The sequence below is a fragment of the Malania oleifera genome, chromosome 5 (assembly GCF_029873635.1).
Source record: "Malania oleifera isolate guangnan ecotype guangnan chromosome 5, ASM2987363v1, whole genome shotgun sequence".
Classification (NCBI taxonomy): domain Eukaryota; kingdom Viridiplantae; phylum Streptophyta; class Magnoliopsida; order Santalales; family Ximeniaceae; genus Malania; species Malania oleifera.
The window spans coordinates 94,135,928-94,159,858 of NC_080421.1; the positions used below are offsets into that span (position 1 = coordinate 94,135,928).

General features: G+C 35.1%; 1 protein-coding gene across 1 annotated transcript in view; it reads right to left on the reverse strand.

Annotated features, from left to right (window-relative positions):
- The window catches only part of LOC131156527 (exocyst complex component SEC5A-like), a 77,694-nt gene that overhangs the window by 25,233 nt on the left and 28,530 nt on the right, over positions 1-23,931 (reverse strand). The window contains exons 8-13 of the mRNA XM_058110292.1: positions 16,075-16,149; positions 15,634-15,771; positions 15,340-15,528; positions 12,753-12,896; positions 5,260-5,386; positions 4,888-5,098 (exon numbers count right to left, since the gene is read on the reverse strand). Coding sequence (XP_057966275.1) covers positions 4,888-5,098; positions 5,260-5,386; positions 12,753-12,896; positions 15,340-15,528; positions 15,634-15,771; positions 16,075-16,149 — 884 coding nt within the window. The remainder of the gene's footprint in view (positions 1-4,887; positions 5,099-5,259; positions 5,387-12,752; positions 12,897-15,339; positions 15,529-15,633; positions 15,772-16,074; positions 16,150-23,931) is intronic.

Consider the following 23,931-nt stretch of genomic DNA (forward strand, 5'->3'; position numbering starts at 1 on the left):
AAATAAGACGTACAAATAACACAAATATAAAATAGCTAGAAAAGAAAGATGGTTGAAGTTGAAAAATATAGAACATAAATATCACATTATTAATATTATCAAAATAAAATATTTTCCTAACTAGTATTTTCAAATTATTAATTAATGCATCTATTGTGGAGTATTTAAAGAAATAGTAAATTTTGTATCATTGTCATCCTCATTATAATCTTTTCCCCTTCTCACCCCATGGTATATTGAGAATGATTTATGAAAGAGAGGGAAAAAGTGAGAAGAAAAAGCAATAAATAAATTAAAATTTTTGGTGTAACAGTCCTGTAGCGGTTATGTAACGGCTGTAGCAGCCTTTACCTAACAGTTGCGGTCTGTAACAACCGCTACAACTGTGATTTTTCTTCTCATCGATTTCGCGGTGTGTAACGGTATCGGTAACCCAAAAAACCGTTACGTAACGGCATTACGTAACGGTCACGGCCTTTATTTAAAACCATGATCCTTTCCCAAAGCATAACCGAAGACATCTTCTTCCACAAAAAAAAAAAATACAAGCAGTCTGTTCCAACCAACCAAAACTGCAAAAATTGCATATCTCCAGAAGGCCGAGGCATTCCAAAACCTGAATAATGGATAGCCAACAAAACTTACATGGGCATCGAATACACCCAATTCTGTCCAAATAAACCAAAACAGTTGTTCCCTTTAGGAGCAATGCAGGAAAAGGTGAGAAGCAGAGTCTGAATTTTTGAAAACAAAGAGAACAAAGATCCACTGATAAAGCCTTAAAAGGCCTCCCACTCTGCAGCAGATTGCTAGTGTTAACTCTATTAAGAACGACCAACCAAATAAAAGCCTTAATCTTAGAGGGGAATTTAGCCTTCCAAATGGATCTATGAAGTGGGAACACTAGTCTCTCCTTTGCGAAAGGAGCCTACCATCCAACAAAACTAATAATGAGGCAAGCTCCCAAACCTCCCTTTAATTTAGAGCCCTATGAAATTGGAAATCCCAATAGAAGCCAGCCCCATTAGAAATAAAGAATAAATTGGTTTATTGTGCAAAGAGGGCAATCTAAACAAACAGGAAAAATATGAACAAAGCAAAGAATCTCTCACCCAAATGTCTTCCCAAAACAGAACACGATACTCATTTGCTTCAACATTCAATTTTTCTACCTTCCTCTGAATCTAGAGTGAGTTTTACCCTGATTTATTGCAAATTGGTTGCTAATGGGACTCCTTTCTTGAGTTATTTTACCAAGGTTGTTCATGTCTCCCCTTTTGAGAAGGAAACTCTCATCATTCTTCGTATTTCATCCTTTAATGAAACAATTGACCTACATGTTATCCTAAATAAATCAAAAAACAAACCCAAAAAACCACAAAACAAAAAGTCTTAAATAGATGCTAAAAGAACCCATATACTTGAGTTTGTGCTAATGATTTATAAGCATTAGTTTAAATTCCTAAAATCTCAATGCAACATAACTATAAATACTATATCTCCAAGTTGTTAAATGAACCAAAGATATCACTGTAAATGTTAAATAGCATTACGCAGCTACAACGTCTGTTAAAGAAACAAAAGTGTACTGAAAAAAAATATATATAGAAAGAATAACGATGCAACTCATATTTGAATTGTTCCAAATAGGAAAGAATGCCCCATTATAAGCATACTAAGATTTCCATGGGGTCGAGTTTCATGAGACTTAAAACATTCCTGTAGCTCCAAATGGAGGGCAATCACATGGTATGTACCATATATCATCTAACAAGTTCCTAAAATATGATACCTCACCAACATCTAATATTTCAACGGAAAATTCATATGGAGACCCAAGGGAGGCTAGGGTAAAGCTATCATGCATCTTGGTAGCATAGATGTAGTAGATCATTTACGTGATTGTACCTAGGTATTTTAAAAGACACTTAAAAAATTAGATGTTATGTGATAGTCATGTTTAGGCAGAGGAATTTTTAAAATGTTAGCTGTGATTTTGACTAATGCAAAGTCTTTCACCAAGAAAACACATTCATAAAAAAGTTCCAACCAGTGAAATGTGCAATCCAGATTACCAAAAGTCCTAACTGTTGAAAGAATTCAAAGTTATTTTTAGCTAATACAATGTTTTATTTTGGCAAAAAATATTTCTACTTCTATGCATGCTATTTAAATATTTGCAGTACCCTAACCAAGCTCATTTGGCATAAGAACACTCTTAATAGATACTACTACTACAACAACAACAACAACAAAAACAAATCAAGCCTTAAGTCCCACTAGGTGCGGTTGGCTACATTAATCCTTTTCTGCCAAATTACATAATCATGGGCAATTTTCTCTAGCAACTTGAGGGCTATTAAACCCTTATCACTATCTCATTCCAAGTTATTTTAAGTCTACCCCTACCCCTACTACTATTACTCCTCATTGGTGCACTATTTGGTAGAGGTTTATAAATTTAACCAAAATACAGAAAAATGGACTGAAACCGAACTGAAATATGTCCGGTTTGGTTTTTTGGTTGAAGGTTTTCAGTTTTCAAAAATAAAAAATTTTGGTCTCAGTTTCCATTTGAGGCTGAAAACCAAACTGAAAAACCGATTAAATAAATTATGCATGTTGTAATTTTATATAATATTAATGTTAAAATTATGTATTCATATTCATAAATGTTTAATCATTTTTATAATAATTTTTAATTCTACACAATCAGTAATAAAATAATTTATTCCGTTTCTGAATAAATTTTATTTTATAAATGAAAATATATGAAGCTATAAGAAATGGAGGTGGCATTTTAAAAGTGGTGAGGCTCCCCCATCCTTTCAGTTTCCAACGTGGGACAATAGTGAATTGCCCCTCTGGCTCCCACTCCACACAACCACAGCAGAAAAGGAGTGCTGCCCTGCCTGGCACCTGCAAAATGCAATTGCATGTCCAGCCTTCCTTTGTATTCCCAAATCCCACATCGGTTGGAATTGGAAAGGGGAAAACCAATTACATCCTTATTTCTCACCTATCTCATGTATTGAACTTACGAGTAGTAGAGTTGGCCAAATTAAGGCAATGGAAATTTGGGTACAGCACATCTAAATCCTTGGAACACTAAACATTTTTTTTACTATTAGTTCAAAACTTTGAAAACCAAAATAAACCGAACCAAACCAGGAAATCTGCGGTTTAGTTCTTATATTAACCGACGGTTTACAATTCAGTTTCGGTATGTATTTTTTGAAAACAGAATGGTTTGGTTCGGTTGTCGGTTTTTCCAACAACCGAACCGAATGGAACCAATTACAGCCCTACTATTTGGCCTATGTTGCATATGCCCAAACCATGGTCTTAAATTTCCACAAAACTGTCGAAATTTTGGTCAAAATTTCCGATTTCCGTCACCCTCGAAATCGAAATGGCAGTCGATTTCCGTCTTGCATAATTTCCGTCGAAATCTCAACGAATCTTCCGAAATTTATCGAAACCTCGAAATTTTAGCGAAATTTGTCGAAATTTATCGAAACCTCGAGAGTGAAGTGAAATTTCTATTTTAATTTATTTTATTGAAACAAAAGGTAATCACAAGTGCTTTTGAAATTATATGAAAAAAATAAACTTATAATAATATTTTATTTTACCATTCATGTCTAAATTATCAATATTTGTATAATAAATAATATTTAAATGATTTATGAATTTCATTTGCATTAAATGAATATGTTTAATGTACATTATCTTACAAACATGTTTGATACACGTACTATTTTACAACTTTTCCACCTCATACAAAACATAGATGTATTTAATTTGTAATATATTAGTCTTAAAACTTATATTTTTATGTTTCTTAACCATTTCTAAAGTTTCGCAAAGAATTTCATGCTTTACTACTAGTTTCCGTTATTTTTTCAAATCGACATCAAAATCGAAATTTCCGTCAAAATTTCTGTACTTTTGGAGCTTCGAAATTTGAGTCGAAATCGAAATTTAAGGCCTTGGCCCAAACCATCTAAGCTACACCTCCCTTATCTTCTACAGGTGCTATGCCTAACTTACTGCCACCACTCATCTGTCTTAGCATTTTCATTTCAGCAACTTTACTCTTTGGCAACGTTGTTTCTTAGTTGCCCAACATTCTGATCCATATAGCATAGCTAGTCTCAAAGCTGTTTTCCACACGTCAGATTTTTCTTTCTTTCTAATATTCATATCCTCATTTTCTATGTTTCTTCCCTAGATTTTCTGTGCTAGATGCTTCTTTTATAAGTACTCTTTGTCCTTGTATATCTTTAGTCTCCCTTTGAATAAAATCCTCATTTCTGACACGCAAATTTAGTTACGCAAGAAAAGGACAGATAGAAGAGGATATTTCCCAAAGAATCAGAGTCCAAAATGTATGCATGCATATGCACTCAGACAGACACACACCTACTATCATTACCATACCCTTAACCTTGCATGTATGAAAAGTTATAATCCTCAATGTGCCTAAAAGTGAGAGTACTCAAGGCTTCCATGTTTTAATTTGAGTTCAAATTTCCAAAATCAAAGACTTACAGAATCCCTTGCATGGAAATGGATGATATTCTTTTCCAGGAGTGAAAATCAAAAAGCACAATATGATAAGGCCATAATCAATTATGGCACAATGAAAGCACAACGAGCTCAAAATGAATTAGAAAATCCATCAAAATCTGATGGCTGCATTTTAGTTGAATTAGAAAATCCATAAAAACTGATGGCTGCATTTTAAAAATCGCATTATTTACTTATCATTTGAGTTGATATGGTCTAAGCTAATCTACCTCGAATACACAATCAAGTAAACTAAAGCCAGCATTCTTCTATAATTTTTAACATTTCTCTAGTATGGGGCTATTAGAGACTTACAGATTGATCTGATCCATTGCTGAAGTCATAACTGAACGGAATGCTAATGGCAAGAAAGAGATAGTGTATGGAGATTTGTTTCTTTCAAGGATAGATACTGGGACCCATGATTCATCTTTTGATATCTCCTCTGTAGATGCTCGCATCCATGAGCAAAGCCTGAGTATGTAAACCTTTGTAACCTCAGAATGAAGCATCCGCAGAGCCATAACTGGTGGATACAGAAACCAAAAAGTCAGAATAATAGGAGGAAACAAAAACACTCTTTAAAGAAATGTGGATGCCAGCTATAGAAGGAGCTGATTCTGTGGCTTCAAAAGCTTTGCATGCTTTAAAGGAGAAAAAAAAAACACTCTTAAGAGAAGTGGATACCAGCTATAGAAGGAGCTGATTCCTTTGCTTCAAAAGCTTGGCATGCTCTAGATATATCTTTAATGGCATTGCTCATGTATGGGCAAAGAATATTTGATTCTTCAAGATCGCGAAATGTATTTTGGACCTGCAGAAAAACAGTAAACTCATTTTCTCCATCCACCAAACAGAAGATATAAAGTGTATTTCTCAGACTAAAATGCAGCAGAGATAGAATCATGCTAAACATAAATTTGATATGGGAAGGCAGGTTGAACAAAATTTCTGCTTGGCATATTAAGAAGCAGGTCAAAAAACATTGTTCCACTTAATCAGAAACATGATAAATCTCAAATATAGATTGGCTTACCCAATGCTTTGTCCAAAGACACTCATCACAGAATACAATAACAAGCCTTAAGTCCCACTAGGTGGGGTCGGCTACATGAATTCTTTTCCGCCAATTCACCTGATCCAAGGTACTTTCTTCTATTAGATTAAGAGCTATTAAGTCCTTCTTCACTACCTCATTCCAAGTTATTTTAGGCCTACCCGTACCCCTATTCATCCCAAAAACCATAACTAATTTACTCCTCCACACAGGTGCTCTACTGGGTCTACGTTTCAAATGTCCAAACCATCTAAGTCGCCCCTATCTTGTTTTCAACCGGTGCTACGCCTAAATTATTCCGTATATGTTCATTTCTTACTTTATCTTTTAATGTTAAACCACTCACCCACCTTAATATACTCATCTCAGCACCTTTCATTTTTTGTGCATGTTGTTTCTTAGTTGCCCATCATTCTAAACCATAAAGCACAGCTGACCTTATATAAGTCTTATAAAACTTTCCTTTTAATTTTAAGGGTATTCTACGATTAGACAACACACCTGATGCACTCCATTATACCCAAACTGTCTTAATTCTATGTACTACATCTTGATCAATTTCCCCTTCGCCTTGCATAATAGATCCAAGAAATCAAAATCTATTAGTGCTATTTACCTCTTGATTATCCAATTTAATCTTCTCTCTGTTGCTACTACTTACATTATTGGAATTACATTTCATAAATTTTGTCTTATTCCTACTTATCCTAAATCCTTTAGACTCTAATGTGGCTCTCCAAAGTTCTAGCTTAGACTTCAGTTCGCTCCTACTATCATCAATCAACATGACATCATCTGCAAACAACATACATGATACACCAAGGTATCTCATTTTGGATATTTCTAGTAATTTCATCAATTACTAAAGTAAAAATATAAGGACTCAAAGTTGAACCTTGATGTACACCTATTGTGATTAGAAACTCTCTAGAATCCCCTCTTACAATCTTAAGACTAGTCACTACTTGACCATACAAATCCTTAAAAGACCTCTGTATAACCACAAAAGTACTTCCCTAGGTACTCTATCATAAGTTTTCTATAGGTCAATAAAAACCATATGCAAGCCCTTCTTCTTTTCCCAAAATTTTCCATTAAACTTCTTAAAAGATAACTAGCTTCTCTTGTTGATCTACTAGACAAAAAACCAAGTTGATTTTTGTCGGATTTATAGGGAATAAATTAGGAAATTCTACTTTTTTAATAAAATCTGAAATTACTATTTCAGATTTTAGTAGTTTCAGTTTCCAGTTTTCTAGCCTAGAGATATGCTGATTTTGTGGCCTTCCTCTACTATTTATCTTGTAATCGTGTCTCTAAAAATTCAATAAGAATGGTTATTCTTCTTCTCAAAAATCCTTCATGGTATCAGAGGCTCGTATAAGCAAAATTCTGACTGCTTTATTCTCTTGAGGCCTTGAGATAATTCTTTGTCATCAAGCTTCTTGAGTTTATTAAGGATCTCATTCTTTTCTAGGTGAATAATCCCAAATGTTCTTATCCACCATTTCAACTCATCTTTCAGTCCCTTCAATTTTGATGCACCCGCAAAATAGCTTTCCCCAAAAAATGAAGTGAAGATCACCATAACTCAGGGCCTGTTTAGTTGTGGAAAACATTTTCTGTTTTCCAATTTTTAGTTTTTCAAATTTTTTTTTTTTTTTAAGATCCATATTAAAAAGGTAGAAAATAAAAAGCTTGTCTAAATGTGCAGAACAATTTGTCGTTTTTTTTTTTTTTTTAATCTTATATTTTAAAATAATCACAAAAAACAACTTGTTTTCCAATTTTCCAAATTTTATGTAAGGAAATACTTGGAATCATGGATTTTGGGGCTTGAATTTGGGTTTGTGTGGATTTAGAAAAAACGTTATACATAATCCACACAAATTAAAGTCCAAGATCCGAATTCCATGCTTCCATATGCAAAATAATGAAAAGATGTTTTTCAAATTTTCTATATGAATTTGAGAAACTGAAAAACAAGGTGGCACTTTGTAATTATTTGAAAAAAAAAAATAGAAACAAAAAATAAAACTAATTTCACAAGAAATCCAAAAATGTTTATTGTTGTTCATTTATTTCATACAAATATCATAAAAAAAATTAGCTAACTTTTTTGTAAATTTTTTGGAAAACTGAAATGGAAAATGAACTGCTTTCCAAAACTAAACAGGCCCTAAACTTCGTCACCAGGACCTTCGTGTCTGAGCCACATATTTTCAAACTAGAAGGGAGTTAGCATCCATTTAATTCCTCATGTATCAAGAACAATAGGGATGTGATCTGAGATAGGCCTTGGGAAAAGATTTGACATAACCACAGAGAGTCCACCCCAATCCCAATATGAAGAGGTTAAAAATCCATCAATCTTCCAGTAGAAGGGCTCAAAAGTTGGACCATGCGAAAGAGCCACCATCGAATGGAAGACTAATAGGGTATTCACATTGATGAAATCAAGAAACTCCATGATTTTATTCTTCAAGGTTCCTACACTCCTTTCATGAGGATACAAAACCATGCAGAAGTCTCCCTAATGAGCCAAGAGGCATCCTATTTGATTTTGACCTCAAGAAGCTGATTCCACAGAAGTTGCCTCGACTGGACATAGACGCTGTTGAAAATCCACTTGAAGTTGTACTCCAAGATCCTGAAATGTCAAGTAACTGAGAATGGATTTATTGAGTGATTCAACAATTCCCCAATGTCATCTTCCCATAAAACAAGATGAACCCTCCCATGTTTCCAGCAGCTCAGCCCATGCTTATGCCTCCATAGGCTGCTGATCATAAGCCTATAAATAGTTTCAGTTTTAGTTTTCCGATAAGCATACTATGTCACCTCTCCAATCTCTAAGAAAAATTCACTCAATGCCCCTTTTTTCCCTAAAAATCCAAGATATCAATTTTCTCAACATACTTTCACCAAATATCCACAGCTGCAGTCAGCTTTCTCCAAATGCAAAAAATTCCTCCAATATTATCATACCCCCAGTTGTTTAAGTTCTCCCAATTAGCATCCTTTTTGTTGCAGCCATGTGGTTCTTTTAACAATAAGCCTTCCATCTCTTTGTTTTCTCTCTATTTCTTCAAAAAAAAAAAAAAAAACTCCTGGCCTTTTCTTTGAAGCCTTTGAGGGATGCACTGATAATCTTACTAACCATCATCATCTTAAAGATGACCCAATCAAAGACCTACTCTTTGAAACAGACACTGTCAATACCCATCCTTTTGAGCTCCTCAATTTATGGGGAGAGAAGACCTCCTGAGTGTCATAAAAGCATTTGTCAAAAGATGGAAATAAGACAAGGCATCCTTCTTTTTCCGGGCCCTTGAAGAGTCCAATTTAACTTGCAAGATGGTTCTCTCAGGCTGCATGAGCTGCTCCTGCACAGGTGGCAGTTCCAGGATTGAACAAGAGGGAGTCCCAAAGTAAATCGAAGCTTTCGAGGATTTTTCAGGGCTGAGAAAGGAGCAATGGAGTTGGGCAAATCCCGCCCGCCGCGCGGGGGGGGGGGGGGTGGCGGGGGTGGTTGTTGTGTGGGATGGGATGTTCTCTGTTTCCTGAACTTGAAGAGCTCAAACAAAGCCCATCCAAAGTTCGGAGAACACTTAAGAGGTTTGGGCTTTCAAGAGCCTGGCCTAGATTTTTTGAAACACTAATTGTTAGAGGACAGTCGTCTCCCTAAACCAAATCCCCACTTCACAATGCCTTCGAAGGAGCATGTGCTTTTACTCATCTTGCCCCAACAACTGATTTGAAAATTCCCTCAAGGACATATAAGTCTTCCATCAGAGTTAAGGGTTGAGGCTGTTGAAGTGGCTACAGTGGGGGCAGACTACCTCCGGCAGAGTCAATTCTTGGTATCCTCAAAGGATGGGATCATTTTCAAAGCCTCGGAAAAAGGTAAGTCTATCAAAGCTCCCTACTATGGAGCAAGACTGCAGGACTTTCTCTTGGGGCTAGGAGCCAACTCAACCGCCACGGTGGAGATCATGCACCATCCCTTCAAGTTGAAGCCTTCTGGAAAGGCAATATACCTCCAACTCCAACCCTGCGTGTTAATCATTGTTAGGGCCAAATCCATTTTTTAAAGTTGGATCCTTAAGCTTTTCTCTCTTTTCCTTTTCTTACAAAGCCAAGAAGAAGATAGAAATCCTTCAGCCCTATTCACTTGTGGGAAACAATGTTATTTTCCATTACCAATTTTCCCAATAATTACAAAAAGTCACCTTGTTTCCAGTTTTCCAAATCTGTATAGGAAATTTAGAAACATCTCGTTATTGTTTTCAAGATTTCTCATATAAATCTTTAACTGAAAAATAAGGTGGCATTTTTGAAATTATTTGGAAATCTAAAATTAGAAAAGGAGAACTGTTCTCCAGAACTAAACAGGACCTTTGCTGAAATCCTAGAACTCATTACAAGTGGTGAAGGACCAATCAATCTGTTCAACTTCAAAGAAGATAGAAATCCTTCTGGCCCTTCAGTATTCCATGATTTTGAGCAGGTCAACATATTCTCCATTAAAAGCCAATCTAAGCACTTCCTTTCAACAACCATTGTCATCTTTGCATTGCCTCACGTGAGGGGGAGAGAGAGAGAGAGAGAGAGAGAGACTTTTAAGGCTCAGAATACAGTAAATGGCATTAATTGAGGAAAACTGTCTTGTTGATAAATAATAGAACTGCTTCTGATGTGCAGCTGAGTAATTTTTCAAAAAAATATATTGATGGGAGTTTTCATATTGAGGAAATTCAGGATTATTTGAATGAAGGTTCAGATAAGAAGAAAAAAGAAGCAAATCATATTAAAGAGAAAAAGAAATGGGGCGATGTATTAGAAAAGGAGAGAGTTTGATAGTGATTTTCTCTGTGATGGTATTTTACCATAGAATGGAGTTCAATCTGGGTATGTTGCCAATTCATCTGATTTACTGGTGAAATTTCTTATTTGCTACCATCTTTGCTTGAGGGTTTGAAGGCTTTTTATGTTAAGGAGGATAGATTGGTTAAAGAGTCTCTGGTGAGCCAGCATCGTAAGGAAGGAATTTTGCCCATCCTTGGGAAGGAAGTTAGGGGGAAGAATATCAAAAACTCAACATCTGATGGATAAGATGATTGTGCCTTTTTGATCCTCGAGGAAAAGAAGTCCTGTTAAATGGTGGTAAAAGTAAGGCAAAGAAAAGCTAGCACGAATTAGCAAATTTGCAGTGTTCTGTTAACTGCAGTAGAGAGGGATTAAAGAGGGGTTTTCTTATTTAGAATGTGCTACACATTTGTATGGAAGGCATGCCTTTTGCACTTTTTTAGTTGAGGCTTATGCATTTTGGGTGTGTGATTCTCTAGTTAGATTTGGCTAAAAAATTTTAACTCCATGCTTATATAAAAGGAATGTCATAATATGAGTTGACTTATAAACTCCTGAACCTCAAATCACTCCAAAATAATTAAGAGTTGTACCTAAGATATTGAAAATAATTTCAACTTTATGTTATAGCGATCTATTGTTATGATTTACATAATGAATTCAAGTTAGCAGTTTTTGAATGGCCAACAAGTAGTTTGCAAATTATAATTGATTTTTTTTTTTTACAGTATATTTGTGATTTTATTTTTTTCTTTATTTTTCAAAGATATGAAAATTATGTACATATTTTTATCTTAAAAATAAATTTCTCAAAATGCTTACGCCCCAATCCTTGAGGCTTATGCTGCGCCTCTTAAGGGTTAAAACACCTTTGCCTTTTAAAACATTGTTATTTAAAAAAAAAACATCAAAGACAGAAGTATGTTGATGAAGTCACAGATACATTAGCTGAAAAGAAAAACTTCCAAAATCAAATTGATGCTAAAGAGGAATATCCAAGGATTGAAGAGTCTACACAATGCTCACAAAGAATGCCATGAATGAGAATGAAAAAGCAAAGGTGAATGATTCAGGCACTGCAAGGATAAGACAGCAAAACTAGACTCATAGGATATCCAAATTCTGTTTTTATACAGGGTTAGAATTGTAACAGTTAGTTACTTAACTAAAGTCTGTATGGTGTCAATTCTGCTTTCTGTTTTCTGTTTTGATTCCTGTACAGCAAAAAATAGATTATGCAAATATGTTTGGTTACATTGTCAATTTTGTGTTTCTGCTAATAATTATGATCTGTTTCCGATTTTCAGTTGTTTTGGCAACCAGAATATTTTCATATCCAAAAATGATATGGATTAAATCAATCATTTTATACATAATTCTTATTTAAATTAACATTAAAAAAAGCATAAAATGATCATAAGAATTTAAAATATAACTAAACTAAAAATATCCATAAACAACAAAAAAGGCTTAAAAAATAATAATAACTATTTAAAATACTATTTTCCAAAAGTTCATGTAAAACAAGATTGTTCTTTTAAAGTGGATTCTAAAATATAATAACTAAGAAAGATAGTTATAAATTTTTTTTTTTTTATTATAATATGCTTATTTTGTATTATTTTGTACTTTTATTATTTTAATAATATATTTTAATTGTTAATTGATTCAAGGACAAAAATGAGCATTTGTCAATCAAGTTTTTGATTTGTTTTAGTTTTAGAAATATTAACCAAACATGTTGCTGGTTTTCAGTTTTTAGTATCTGTTTCTAGTTTTAAATTTTCATTTCTGGTTTTCATTTTTGTAATTTTTGAAAATGATACCGAACGGCCGCTTATCTAGTAGGTTAGTCCTAAGTGCAATATCATGGTAGTTTTTAGTAAGTTTTATAAGGTCTATAAATAAAGGCATTTCTACTTGCAGGGATTTAGAAGAGTAGATAAAGAGTTGTATTGACTTTTGGGCTGCCCATGGTGGCACATTTTGTTTCATCTATCATCTCTCCCTCTCCATTTTTCTTGCTAATCCTACATTGTTGACCCTAAAAATAAATAAATAAATAAATAAATAAAGTAACTGGGAAAAAAAATCAGCATTGGAGAGTTCAGTCTCAACTGACCAATATCCAATAAGTGAACTGTTACAAAGCATATTCCACCAATTTTATATCAAAAACAAAAGTCAATAAGATGGTTCATTCATCATCATAACTCAGTTCTAAAATCAAGTAATGCAGAAAAACATAGTTTACCTTAACTTCATATGCAGATAAAGTACTGCGAATCATTCCAGCAACTTCATCAAGTGAATGACTGGAGTACTTTCCATCCCCAATTTTTTCATCAGGTTTATTTGCAGAAATATTGGTATTTGGTTCAGCAGAGACCTGGGAAGACTGAGACACAGGAAGATCTAGTTCAAATTCAAAGCCAGAATCAATGATAGACATAAGTAACAAAATCATAGTTTGAACAAGATAATAAAAAATAAACTAATATGAAACCAAAATAGAGACCGATTTTCTAAGGAAACAGGCTAGATCTGTAAATTCAAGTAGCACAAGCAAGCCAATGTCCTGAATGTGCCCAGGTGCAAATGAGTACCTAGACCAACATGTTACGGAAAACTCTAATTTTGTGAAGCATACATATGAATGGGTAACAATACCTTGCTCTCCAGTTTGGTTTCCTAAAACTGAACACCAAAATGTTATAGAAGCTTCAGTTTTGAACCTTAACTGTAAATCAATACAGAAGCTTCCTCAATCTAATAAATTGTTTCAACTGGTTTGAGTGATATTAACACATGAAGTAACTGAATCAACAGGCCTGTTAATACAAGTGCAATTATTATATATGCTTGCATTTGTAGCTTTTAACTAAACGAGATGAAGAATGATGTCCACCCATAGTACTGGGCACAAATAAATGCAATCATAAATTATTTTTAACTAAAGAGAATCCACAGTGCGTGCAAAAGGAGGATACTAACACTTTCAAATTTATTTTGCTAAGTCAAACTATAAATTCAAAAAACAGCTAATAATGTTTATTTAAAACAAGCAACAATTAATATTTTATATCAGCAAAGCTAAGATTCATACAGATCACCAAGGGGGTGCTGCCCATGTGCAAAACAGTGACAAGAAAAATCACCTGTAATAAAGGGTGTTAAAAACAAATAAGGAACTGTAATAGTGCCTTCATGGACAAGCTATTATGCCAACTAGTCACGATAGTACTCCAACAGTCTTTGATAATATGTAAAGATGTAGTTGGTCATTTGAATGCTCTTTTATTTCTTTAATTCCTCCCCTCCACACAATCCGAAAACAGCAAGGGGAATAAGAACCAAAGATCTCCTTCTTTCCTTACTTGAGTGAATGCCTTTCCAAAGCCCATACTTCTCCCTCCACTATTCTGGAAATAACTTGCTGCTACCAAATCAGAGTAGTGGCCAGACCTAAAAAATTTTGGTCCAAGAACAACACAAGAAAATATGCTCGAATGTCACAGCATTTTCCTTGCATGAAAAACACCTGTTGACAAGTGGCAGTCCGCATTTCTGCAGGTTGTCTTTTGAGAGAATCTTCCCAAGAGTTGCCTCCCACACAAAAAAATAAAGCCTCAAATATCCTTACAGGTTCTTAAATTCAAGGGCAAGTATTTGCATAATTGTTTATTTCATATGTGGTAAATATAGGTGGATCCATTGAAAGTGCAGATAATATTCAGTTCTGCATTAATACAGAACCACCGTCGACCTGCTACAGCCACACAACCAACAGCCATCCAGCCAGATGATTTTGCTTTCCATTATCTTTAGCACAATCATACTAGCAACGGCACTGGATAAACTCTCAATCCCATTAGAATAATTGATTCCAAATCAAATCAGTCAGAAAATAGGGGGCAGGCTGGGCAGTGACAGAGAATCCATTTCACCCTATGAACAGTGAAAGGATAAGAGCCTCATCTTTGATCCCTCTTGCCAGTGTTTTGGCATGTGGGGGTAGAGAAACACAAAAGCCTTCTAAGGAATAGCTACTTCTCTCACAACCCTCACGAATTGATGGCTTACAAGTCTTACTAGCTGGTTTAGTCAAATGTAAATGCTTGAAGCCAACACTATTCTTTATCTTTTGGGTACTCTGTCACACAACTAAAAACCTTCATTCTTTTTGTATCTATCCATCTCTTTTTCTTGTCCTAGGTGGCAGTGCCTCCATGGTTCCTTTAAATCTTTCTTTACTGGCCCCAAAAAAAAGAGAAGGGGAAAAAAAATGAACCCATTTCACAAATTTATAGTTTTATTTAATTTGTTAAAGAACCTATATTACTCATTGACTGTTCTACTGGATTTACCAACTGCAACAACGAATTTTATATTTTTATTCTTTGCATTTATAATTGCATGGTAAAAAAATGTCCACAATTTCCATGCATCATAAAGAGTTCGTTTTCTTTTTCTCCCATTGCATGGTCAATCCAACGCATGAACCAATTTTTCATCTTGAGAAGCATTATAAACCCACACAAGCAAGTGTTTTTTTTAAAAAACACACCCATACGCACACAGCCACAAACAGAAAAAGACAGGCGTACACGCATGCAGAGAGATTGAGACCATATTGAAGATATGAGAATGGCTTTCCTACAGTACCATGTCTATGAATATTGAAAAGATATTCAAAAGCGCAAAGAAGCAAGCATAAGTAACCAAAATTTATGAGCATTATAAAGGATTTTATCCATGTGCAATAATTCCAACCTATCTTTAGAATATGCCTAATGTTCACTATAGCATAAAATTTAGATTAGACAAATTGTTTAAAGTACCTTGGCAAATTTCCCACTGAAAACAGACAACGCTACTTTCCAGAAGGCTGGTATGTGATGGATAATAACAGAAGTCAACCTCCGGATATACCTTCCCCGAAGAGCATCAACATCTTCACCAGTCAAGTCTACTGGCTGTGAATCTACCAGCAGATGGGAGTTCCCAAGTGTAGAATAGTCAGCATCTGACTGCCAAGGTAACACATAAGAACAAGGGTTCAATGCATTATTAATTACTAATCTATCAATCAGATCTCACAGTAAAAAATGATCCTTCTTAATTGTAGGACTTACAGATTGACTTGAATCTTGTTGAATTTGCCTCCACTTTGCATCAGACAAGGCTTTTTCATGTATTTCATTATGCAAGGTTTCCATCCTTGCCTCATGATCCAAGGTGCATTTTTCGAGCAAACCTCGGATTCTGTGATTCTGTCAAAGAGACAAGCCTGATGAACTCAACAATTTGAATTTTGTGGCAAGTGACAACAAGGTGACTTCCATTAGTGGTTAACGTTGATTGGATAAAAATAAAATCATAAAGCCTTTCTCCAATTTTGGTAGGAAAGCAAAAAATGTGAGGTTTTATGATGGTTACAAAAGTCAAAGGGTGATGATGCTCAGAATGAAGGAAAAAGTTAACAATAGATCATGGCACAACCTCCAACAGATCTATTACCAAAGTGGCTAATATCAAAACACAACTACAGTGTGTGTGTGTATCAAATTTCTAACCTGTATATTTAAATAGTGCCACACAGGATCAGATTCAGGCTCCAGCTCCAACAACAGCCTCACGGTGTTTTCAAGCTACATGAAGCATAAGAATTTTAATTAGTATGTACAAGTAATTCCCAAATATGCAGTCAAAGAAAGCTGCTCATGAATATTGATGGTCGCATAAGAACACTAGACATTAAAGATTTTTTTTTTTTTGGGGGGGGGGGGGGGTGTGGGTGGGTGTGGTGAGGAGAAAGACAAATGAATTAGATATTGGGAACAAGTGTTGCCTACAAGACTGACTAGGTATCACCTCGCTTGCTAACAAACTCGCAACAAAGAATCAAGTACTAGGTGGTGGTGATAACTAGATGACAATTAGTCAACAACCAGTGAAAAAAATGACAATTTCTTTTTTCTTAATTTTTTGGGATAAAAAAAGAAGCTTTATAAGGCAAGAAAAGAGGAACAATTAAAATTAAGGAGGAACAAGAAATCGTCAAACAAAAGAAGAGAAAAAATAAAAGCAATGCCACTCAGTCTCGGTTAAACATTTGGAAAACAGCAGCCCTTAAAACAGCCAGCACCATAAGCCTGAAATGAAGCCTTTACAAGAAGTATTCTAGCATTCATTTCCATCCAAATTCCCCACAAAATAGCACAGAGATCACATCTCTACAGCTTCCCAACATCCTTACCCTTCCCAAAACCAACAAAAGAAATACTCAAAAGCTCACTTCTCCACAAAAGTCCTGAAAAATGACATATTTCTAAAGTTATTTCCTTGACATGTTATTTGTTCTAGAGACCTTTAAACACTCTATTCAAGCACATCCTTACCAAGAAAATGTAAACTGAGGACAGTTCTATCAGACAACTCATATCATCTGAACTATCGATTCCACAAGGCACTGCATTTGAAGATTTGAATGACTAATGTAATAATAAACCAAGCTAGACTTGTAAATTAGTCATCGAGATTTGTTGGTGAGACCCTTCTTTTGGTAAACTAAGTGATGAGGCCCATAAACAAGAACATCAAAACAATGCAATGCGTTATATAAACGTGTCCACATGCACAAATGTACATATGTTCCATTTTAAAACACCATAACCATTTGTTCCTTGTAATGGTATAAAACCCATGATCTAATGTCATGCAAGCCCTTAATTATAATGGACATATTTAATGTCTGCCACATATATTTTCACATAAAGCAATTCTTATGGAATTTTGTTATAGAACTACGTTCATATGTCTATAAAAGAAAAATATATAAGAAACATTTTTTGCCTAAGTTGTGTAGCCAGGAAAGCACACAACCCCATGTAGCACCAGGTGACTAAACAACATTGTTGGACTGTACAGCACAGTTCATATTCACTTGACAAAGAAAATGGCCAAAGGGTAAAGCATGGAGACTCCATGATGCAAGGAAAAATACAGAAGTACTAAAATATAATGTGATAAATACAATTTAGTGCTCATAAAACTTAAATGTCACCAAGTTTGGTGACTCCTTTTTGGAGGGCCTGGATGGCAATACAGAAAACAATGCTTTAAGGAAAAAAAAAATTTTTTTATACAAATAAATAAATCATATATTTTTTGTTTGGTTAGTACTCTATCAAACGTTGCTTTTCCTGAGTCTATCTTTGAGGTCTTATCCCATTCTAGATGGAGGATTTCAATGCTTGAAGAGAAATGTGCATTACAGGATAATGACGCTTGGGTAATGGTACCTCCTAATAAGTATAAAGTTGGCTGTCGATGGCTGTACACGATGAAGGTCAATCCTAGTGGTTTCGTGGCTTGTTTGAAAGCCTGTCATGTTGCTAAAGGATATACTCAAGTGTACAATTTGGAATATTTTGACACATTCCCCTCGATTTCCAAAATCACCTCAGTTCATTTGTTTTCATCTGCTTAGCCACCACATCTCATTGGCCACTGCATTAATAAGATGTGAAGAATGCCTTCTTTCATGGTGATGGTTAAACGTTCATATAAATTGCTCACCCACAACCTAATAGCTTAGTCTTTTAGGTGAAGTGGTATTATAACGTAGTATCCAGGTTACGAAGAGGTCTTTGGTTTTAGTATCGTTGCCCGTGTTTATTGTGTGGTGTTTAAAAAATTATTGTACTGCCCGTCGTGTTTTATCTTCCCACGTGCTGTTGGGCTGCACATGCGGGAAGTGTTAGGCTCCATATACATTGTTGGCCACAACCTAATAGCTTAAGCTTTTAAGTGAAGTGGTATTCTAACAGTGATCTTTGATAGGAGGTCTATATGGAGCAACTACCAGGGTTTATTGCTCAGTGGAAATCAAGATTAGTGTGTCAACTCATGAAATCCTAGTATGGTATGAAGATATCTCAAGAGCATGGCTTAGTCGATTTCAATGCCATAATACTTGAATTTGGTAGATCACCCATCACTCTATAATTGTAATTGCTTGTAGTAGGATTTTTCTCATTGTGTATGAGGATGATGTTGTGATCACCAGTGATGATGATCAAGGTATCCGGAGCTTGAAGCATTTTCTAACTAATTTTCAAATCAAATATTTCGGATCATTTAAATATTTCTTGGGTATAAAGTTTCCAAATCTCCTATCATGACCGTTTTGTCATAGAGAAGGCATGTTTTGGACCTTTTAGATGACATTGGGCCATTAGGATCCAAACTTGTCACTCAAGAATCCTAACAGAAAATTAGTGCCAAATGCTGGTATTTTGTTGGCTGACCCTATACAATACCCAATATTTATTGAATATTTGAACCATCTCACAGTCACTCAACCAAATATACCTTTCACAACAAGTTTTGTGAGTCAACTTCTTGTTTCTTTGACAACAAGTCACTATGATGCAGTAATATTTATTGAAAAGTTGAACTATCTCACAGTCACTCAACCAAATACACCTTTCACAAGAAGTTTTGTGAGTCAACTTCTTGTTTCTTCGACAACAAGTTACCATGATGCAGTCAGTATCTTAAGATACCTTAAAGGCGCACCTAGGAAAGGTCTCTTAAATTAAGATCGGGGTCATATTCACATTCAAGGATATACAAATGCAGATTGGGCTAGGTCACCTTTCAACAGAAGATCCACAATCGGCACTGTGTTTTTTTTTATTATAACTTGTTTCCCGGAGTCCTTTTGCACATTAATAAATTTAAAAATCTACAAAATGTCTCACTTTCTCTCACACACACACTAACTTCTCCCCTTTCTCTCTAAGATCCTATCTCACTCTCAAATTTACAGAGATATGGAGTCTTACGCAATAAGCTATGTTGAATTGACCTTTCCAAAACAAAGGAAAATCCTTCAATTTGTGCTCAAACAAGGTCAAGGAGTTCTCTTCTTTGCTCAAGGTCGAGACTAACATGGTGCATAACATATGGGTTAGGTTTTCTAAAAAGGAAGTTTCTTGATTTAATAATGGGTTGTCAGGCCGTATGGAAAAGCGGTATTAGAATACTCATAAGGGTATCACGCAATATTGGATGTCAGTTAGGTGAATGAAGGTGGGAAAGTTAATGGAGTAAGGATTCGGATGGAAAGGAAAGAAATTTTTAGTGTTCATTCCCAGCGGTGCAAAGGGGGAGGAGTGGTGAAACTTTGCGAGCGAATTCTACAATATTGTGAAGGAATTTTGGAAGGAATATGAAGTTGTAGTTGCAGATGACTCGTCACGCCCCCGATTGTGGAGTCAAGTGATGCTAGAAGGTAAAAAGGGCGAAGGCATAGGTGTGGTAGTCAATTTTGTTAAGGAAATTAGGGTCTGGTGGTTAGTCGAGAATACCAGTGTTGTCGGTGTGGAGGTGTGATGCAATCGAAGGATCCAGGGTTTCAAAGTTAGGATCCATTGTAGACTAACCAGAATCGTTAGATTAGAATGGCAAGGAAGCTAGGGTTTCAGCAAGAGCAACAATCTTCACAGAAGCAGTTAAAGGGAGGTTCTCATCCTTTGGGTTCCATGTAGATGGGCCAAGGTGGTAGCCCAGCTTATGGTTTGGATAATAGTGATCAAGTACTTCCTTGTTGGAAACCAAAAATGAGCAGGCCCAAAATAACGTACCTAAAACCCAGAACCCGAGTACTTTGAAGGAGAACATTATACCCCTTGATAGTATATTCCATTCCAAGTCAATAGATTTCCAAGCTACGAGTTGAATTGCTCAAGTTTTGGAACAAACTCAAAATAGCAGCAGAGAATATTTGAAACAAGATTGTGGTGAGAAAAATGCAACAAGTTTTGAGAAGGGATTAGAAAATTATGTGGAAAAGAATAAAAATTAGAAGGTGCTCTGTGAGGGTGGAAGTCCAATGTTTTTTGTCTAAATTATAACAAATTTGGGGGAAATAAGATTTATGTTCACCGAAGTACGGCTTGTATGGGTGTTGAAATGAGGACGGTGTAAGATAAGAGAGAAAAATCTGGCGAGTCAGAGGCAAAGATATTAAAGAGAGATTCTAAAGGAGAGCTTAGTATAGTGGCAAATTCCCATGCAAAGAAGGAGGTTGGGTTTAGTAAAGGAAAGTAAAGAAAAGGAGGAAAAGAAATGGGGAACTTATCAAATTCAGAAAGTGATGATATTAGTGAGTTTGATAGTGGCGGGGGGCTATTTTTGGATGAGATTCGAGAAAAATATAGGTACGCTTCAAATTCTTGTGAATAGATATGGGGTTTATCTGTCCATCCACCCCCATTAGGACTTGAGAGAGTTTCTATTTTCGATAATTATGGTTTGCTTAACAATTTATAAAGAAGGGCTGGAATTTTGCCCACCCCGGTGGACGAGGTTCCTAAGGAGGATTTAAAAGCTCCAAATCTTTTTACTAACATGGCCTTAAAGTTGACTGATTTTGGAGGAAATGGATGGTGGCAAAAGTTGAAAGTTGAAGGGACAAAGGGGATTAGCAAATTTTAATCGGTAAATTGTGACGAGAAGGGGTTGAAAAGGGCTCTCATTGGTTAGCATTTTCTAATGTCATGTGAAAAGGGGTTTTCTAGTGTTTTTTGTCTTTGTTTTTTCATTTTTATTTTTGTTTGGAAGTTTTTTTTTTTTTTTTTTGTCCCTGCATATTGTATCTTCCCTTCTTTCTATCTAATATAGTTTTTTTTTATCCAAAAAAAAAAAAACACTTGTTTCCTGGAAGAGTGAAAAACAAAGCTGGTCAAGTGCTAAGTTAGAGTATCAGGCCATAGCCCACACTACATGTGAGCTAGTTTGGCTAAAGAACATGTTGGAAGAACTTGGTATACTGCATTCTCAACCTACAGAGTTAATGTATGATAAATGATAATCTATCCATATTGCCTCCAAACCAATCTTCCATGAGAAGATGAAACACATTGAAATTGATTGTCACTTTGTTTGGGAGAAACTTGTGGATAAGCTCATTACAACCACGAATGAGAAATCTAAATTCCAACTTGCAGATTTACTCAAGGCCTTAAATTTCGATTTCGACTCAAATTTGAAGCTCCAAAAGTACAGAAATTTCGACGGAAATTTCGATTTCAATTTGAAAAAATAACGGAAACTAGTAGTAAAGCATGGAATTCTTTGTGAAACTTTAGAAATGGTTAAGAAACATAAAAATATAAGTTTTAAGACTAATATATTACAATTTAAATACATCTATGTTTTGTATGAGGTGGAAAAGTTGTAAAATAATACGTGTATCAAACATGTTTGTAAGACAATGTACATTAAACATATTCAGTTAATGCAAATGAAATTCATAAATCATTTAAATATTATTTATTATACAAATATTGATAATTTAGACATGAATGGTTAAATAAAATATTACTATAAGTTTATTTTTTTCATATAATTTCAAAAGCACTTGTGATTACCTTTTGTTTCAATAAAATAAATTAAAATAGAAATTTCACTTCACTCTCGAGGTTTCGATAAATTTCGCTAAAATTTCGAGGTTTCGATAAATTTCGGATGATTCGTTGAGATTTTGACGGAAATTATGCAAGACGGAAATCGACTGCCATTTCGATTTCGAGGGTGACGGAAATCCCAAATGTCAACGAAAATTTTGACAGTTTCGTGGAAATTTAAGAACATGGATTTACTCACTAAAGCCTTGGGGTATGCTCATTGCTCGCGTTAAATCGATTTGTAACAAGCTCCAAGGATATGATATCTATGCTGCAAAGAGTATTACATGTTACTTTAGTATTATTGGCGTGTTATTGCAATGTCAGTACGCGTGAGTTATTGTATTAGTAAGGATAGTATAGTCATTGTCATGCACTTGATTTTTATATTATAAATAGAGAGATAGGCCTATCATTGTGATTAAATCCTCCAATTAGCATAATACTCTTTAACAAAAAGAATGGCACGTCTCAATTAAATCCTAAGGTTTAGTTGATGATTTTATTATTTTACTAGGAATGAAATTCATGTAGAGGAGAGGACTTTCAGTGGGCCTTTTGCATTAGATGATAAAGTAGGGTTTCTAAAAAGAAATAAAATTCTTGCCAGGATGAGATTCAGGGAAATATTCTTGTTGTGGAAAATCTCGCCCACACCCGGCTGATTGCTTCGTTATAGGCATGTGAATGTTGACTCATCCCAGCTCAAAAGGCAAACCAAGCAAGGGCGTCGATAACACCTAGAAGCTCGACTAATAAGGTAGCTAATTATGATAAGCTAAGGAGTCAAAGGCTTAATGTCATGAAAGACAATGGAGGGTTGAAATAAGGAAAAAGTTTGAAGACAAGCGAGTTTATTACAGTGAGATAATAAAAAATAAAGTTCTAGGAGAAAGTTCAAGAATTAAAATAGAGACAATTGTCTAGAGGATGATATAGGGGAGAGGGTTAGTATTTGCAAGGAAAAAAAGAATTGGGGGGATATCTTGGAACAATGATAGTGTGGGTTATAGTGATTTTCATTGTGAGCTGAAATTGCTTTTGACAATATAGGGGAATACTACGGGTATGTTCCTAATTCATCTGATATGCATGGGAATTTAACATTAGTGCTACCCATAGTTACATAAAACGCTAACACTAAGAAAACCAAATATTGGTACAAACATTCCAAAATATGATACAATTTTGTTTTGGAACGCTAAATCAAACAATCCAAAGTTTTAATCCAATATTTTTCACAAAACATATGTTTTATTAGTTAAAGAATTATTGCAATATATTTCTATTTTCAGTCATTATTAACCTATTTCACAAAAGAAAATATCTTTTGGATTTCAAAACACTTCAACATCCTCCCAAAAATATGCAAGTGAAGTAATTTTTTTTTTAATAGGAAAAGGCTGTGAAGTGAATGTTTTTCACCAATATATGTTAATGGTTATTTAGTCTTTTAGCATTATTATTATTATGTGTTAAGAGTTTTGTTAGTAATAAGAGTGAATTAGTAAGTTCCTTTTGTACTTGCATACATTATAAATAGAGGGAGGGACCTATCATTGATTTTAGGTCTCTCATTTTACCCAATTACTTAACATGGTATCAGAGCATGATTCAAATTAAACCCTACTCTCCTCAGCAGTCGCCGGAAAATACCATTCCCGCAGCTGTCCTTCCTAGATTCACCTCAATCCCATATTATTTCACAAAACCAACCATAGACCCATAAACAGACCCCGCCAACGACTCACCCCACAAAACCCCATCGTCGGAGGAGCCCCGACGTGCCCCCATTAACCAGCCAAATTCCAGCAGGGTCGACCCCACATGCTGGCATGCAAGTGAATTTCAGGCCATCTTTTTTCTTTTTTACCCTCTGCCATGCTCTGATTCCTTCACTAGACTATATTATCAAGCTGTTAGGTCAGTTTTTTGCTCAAAAATTCAACCTTTTTC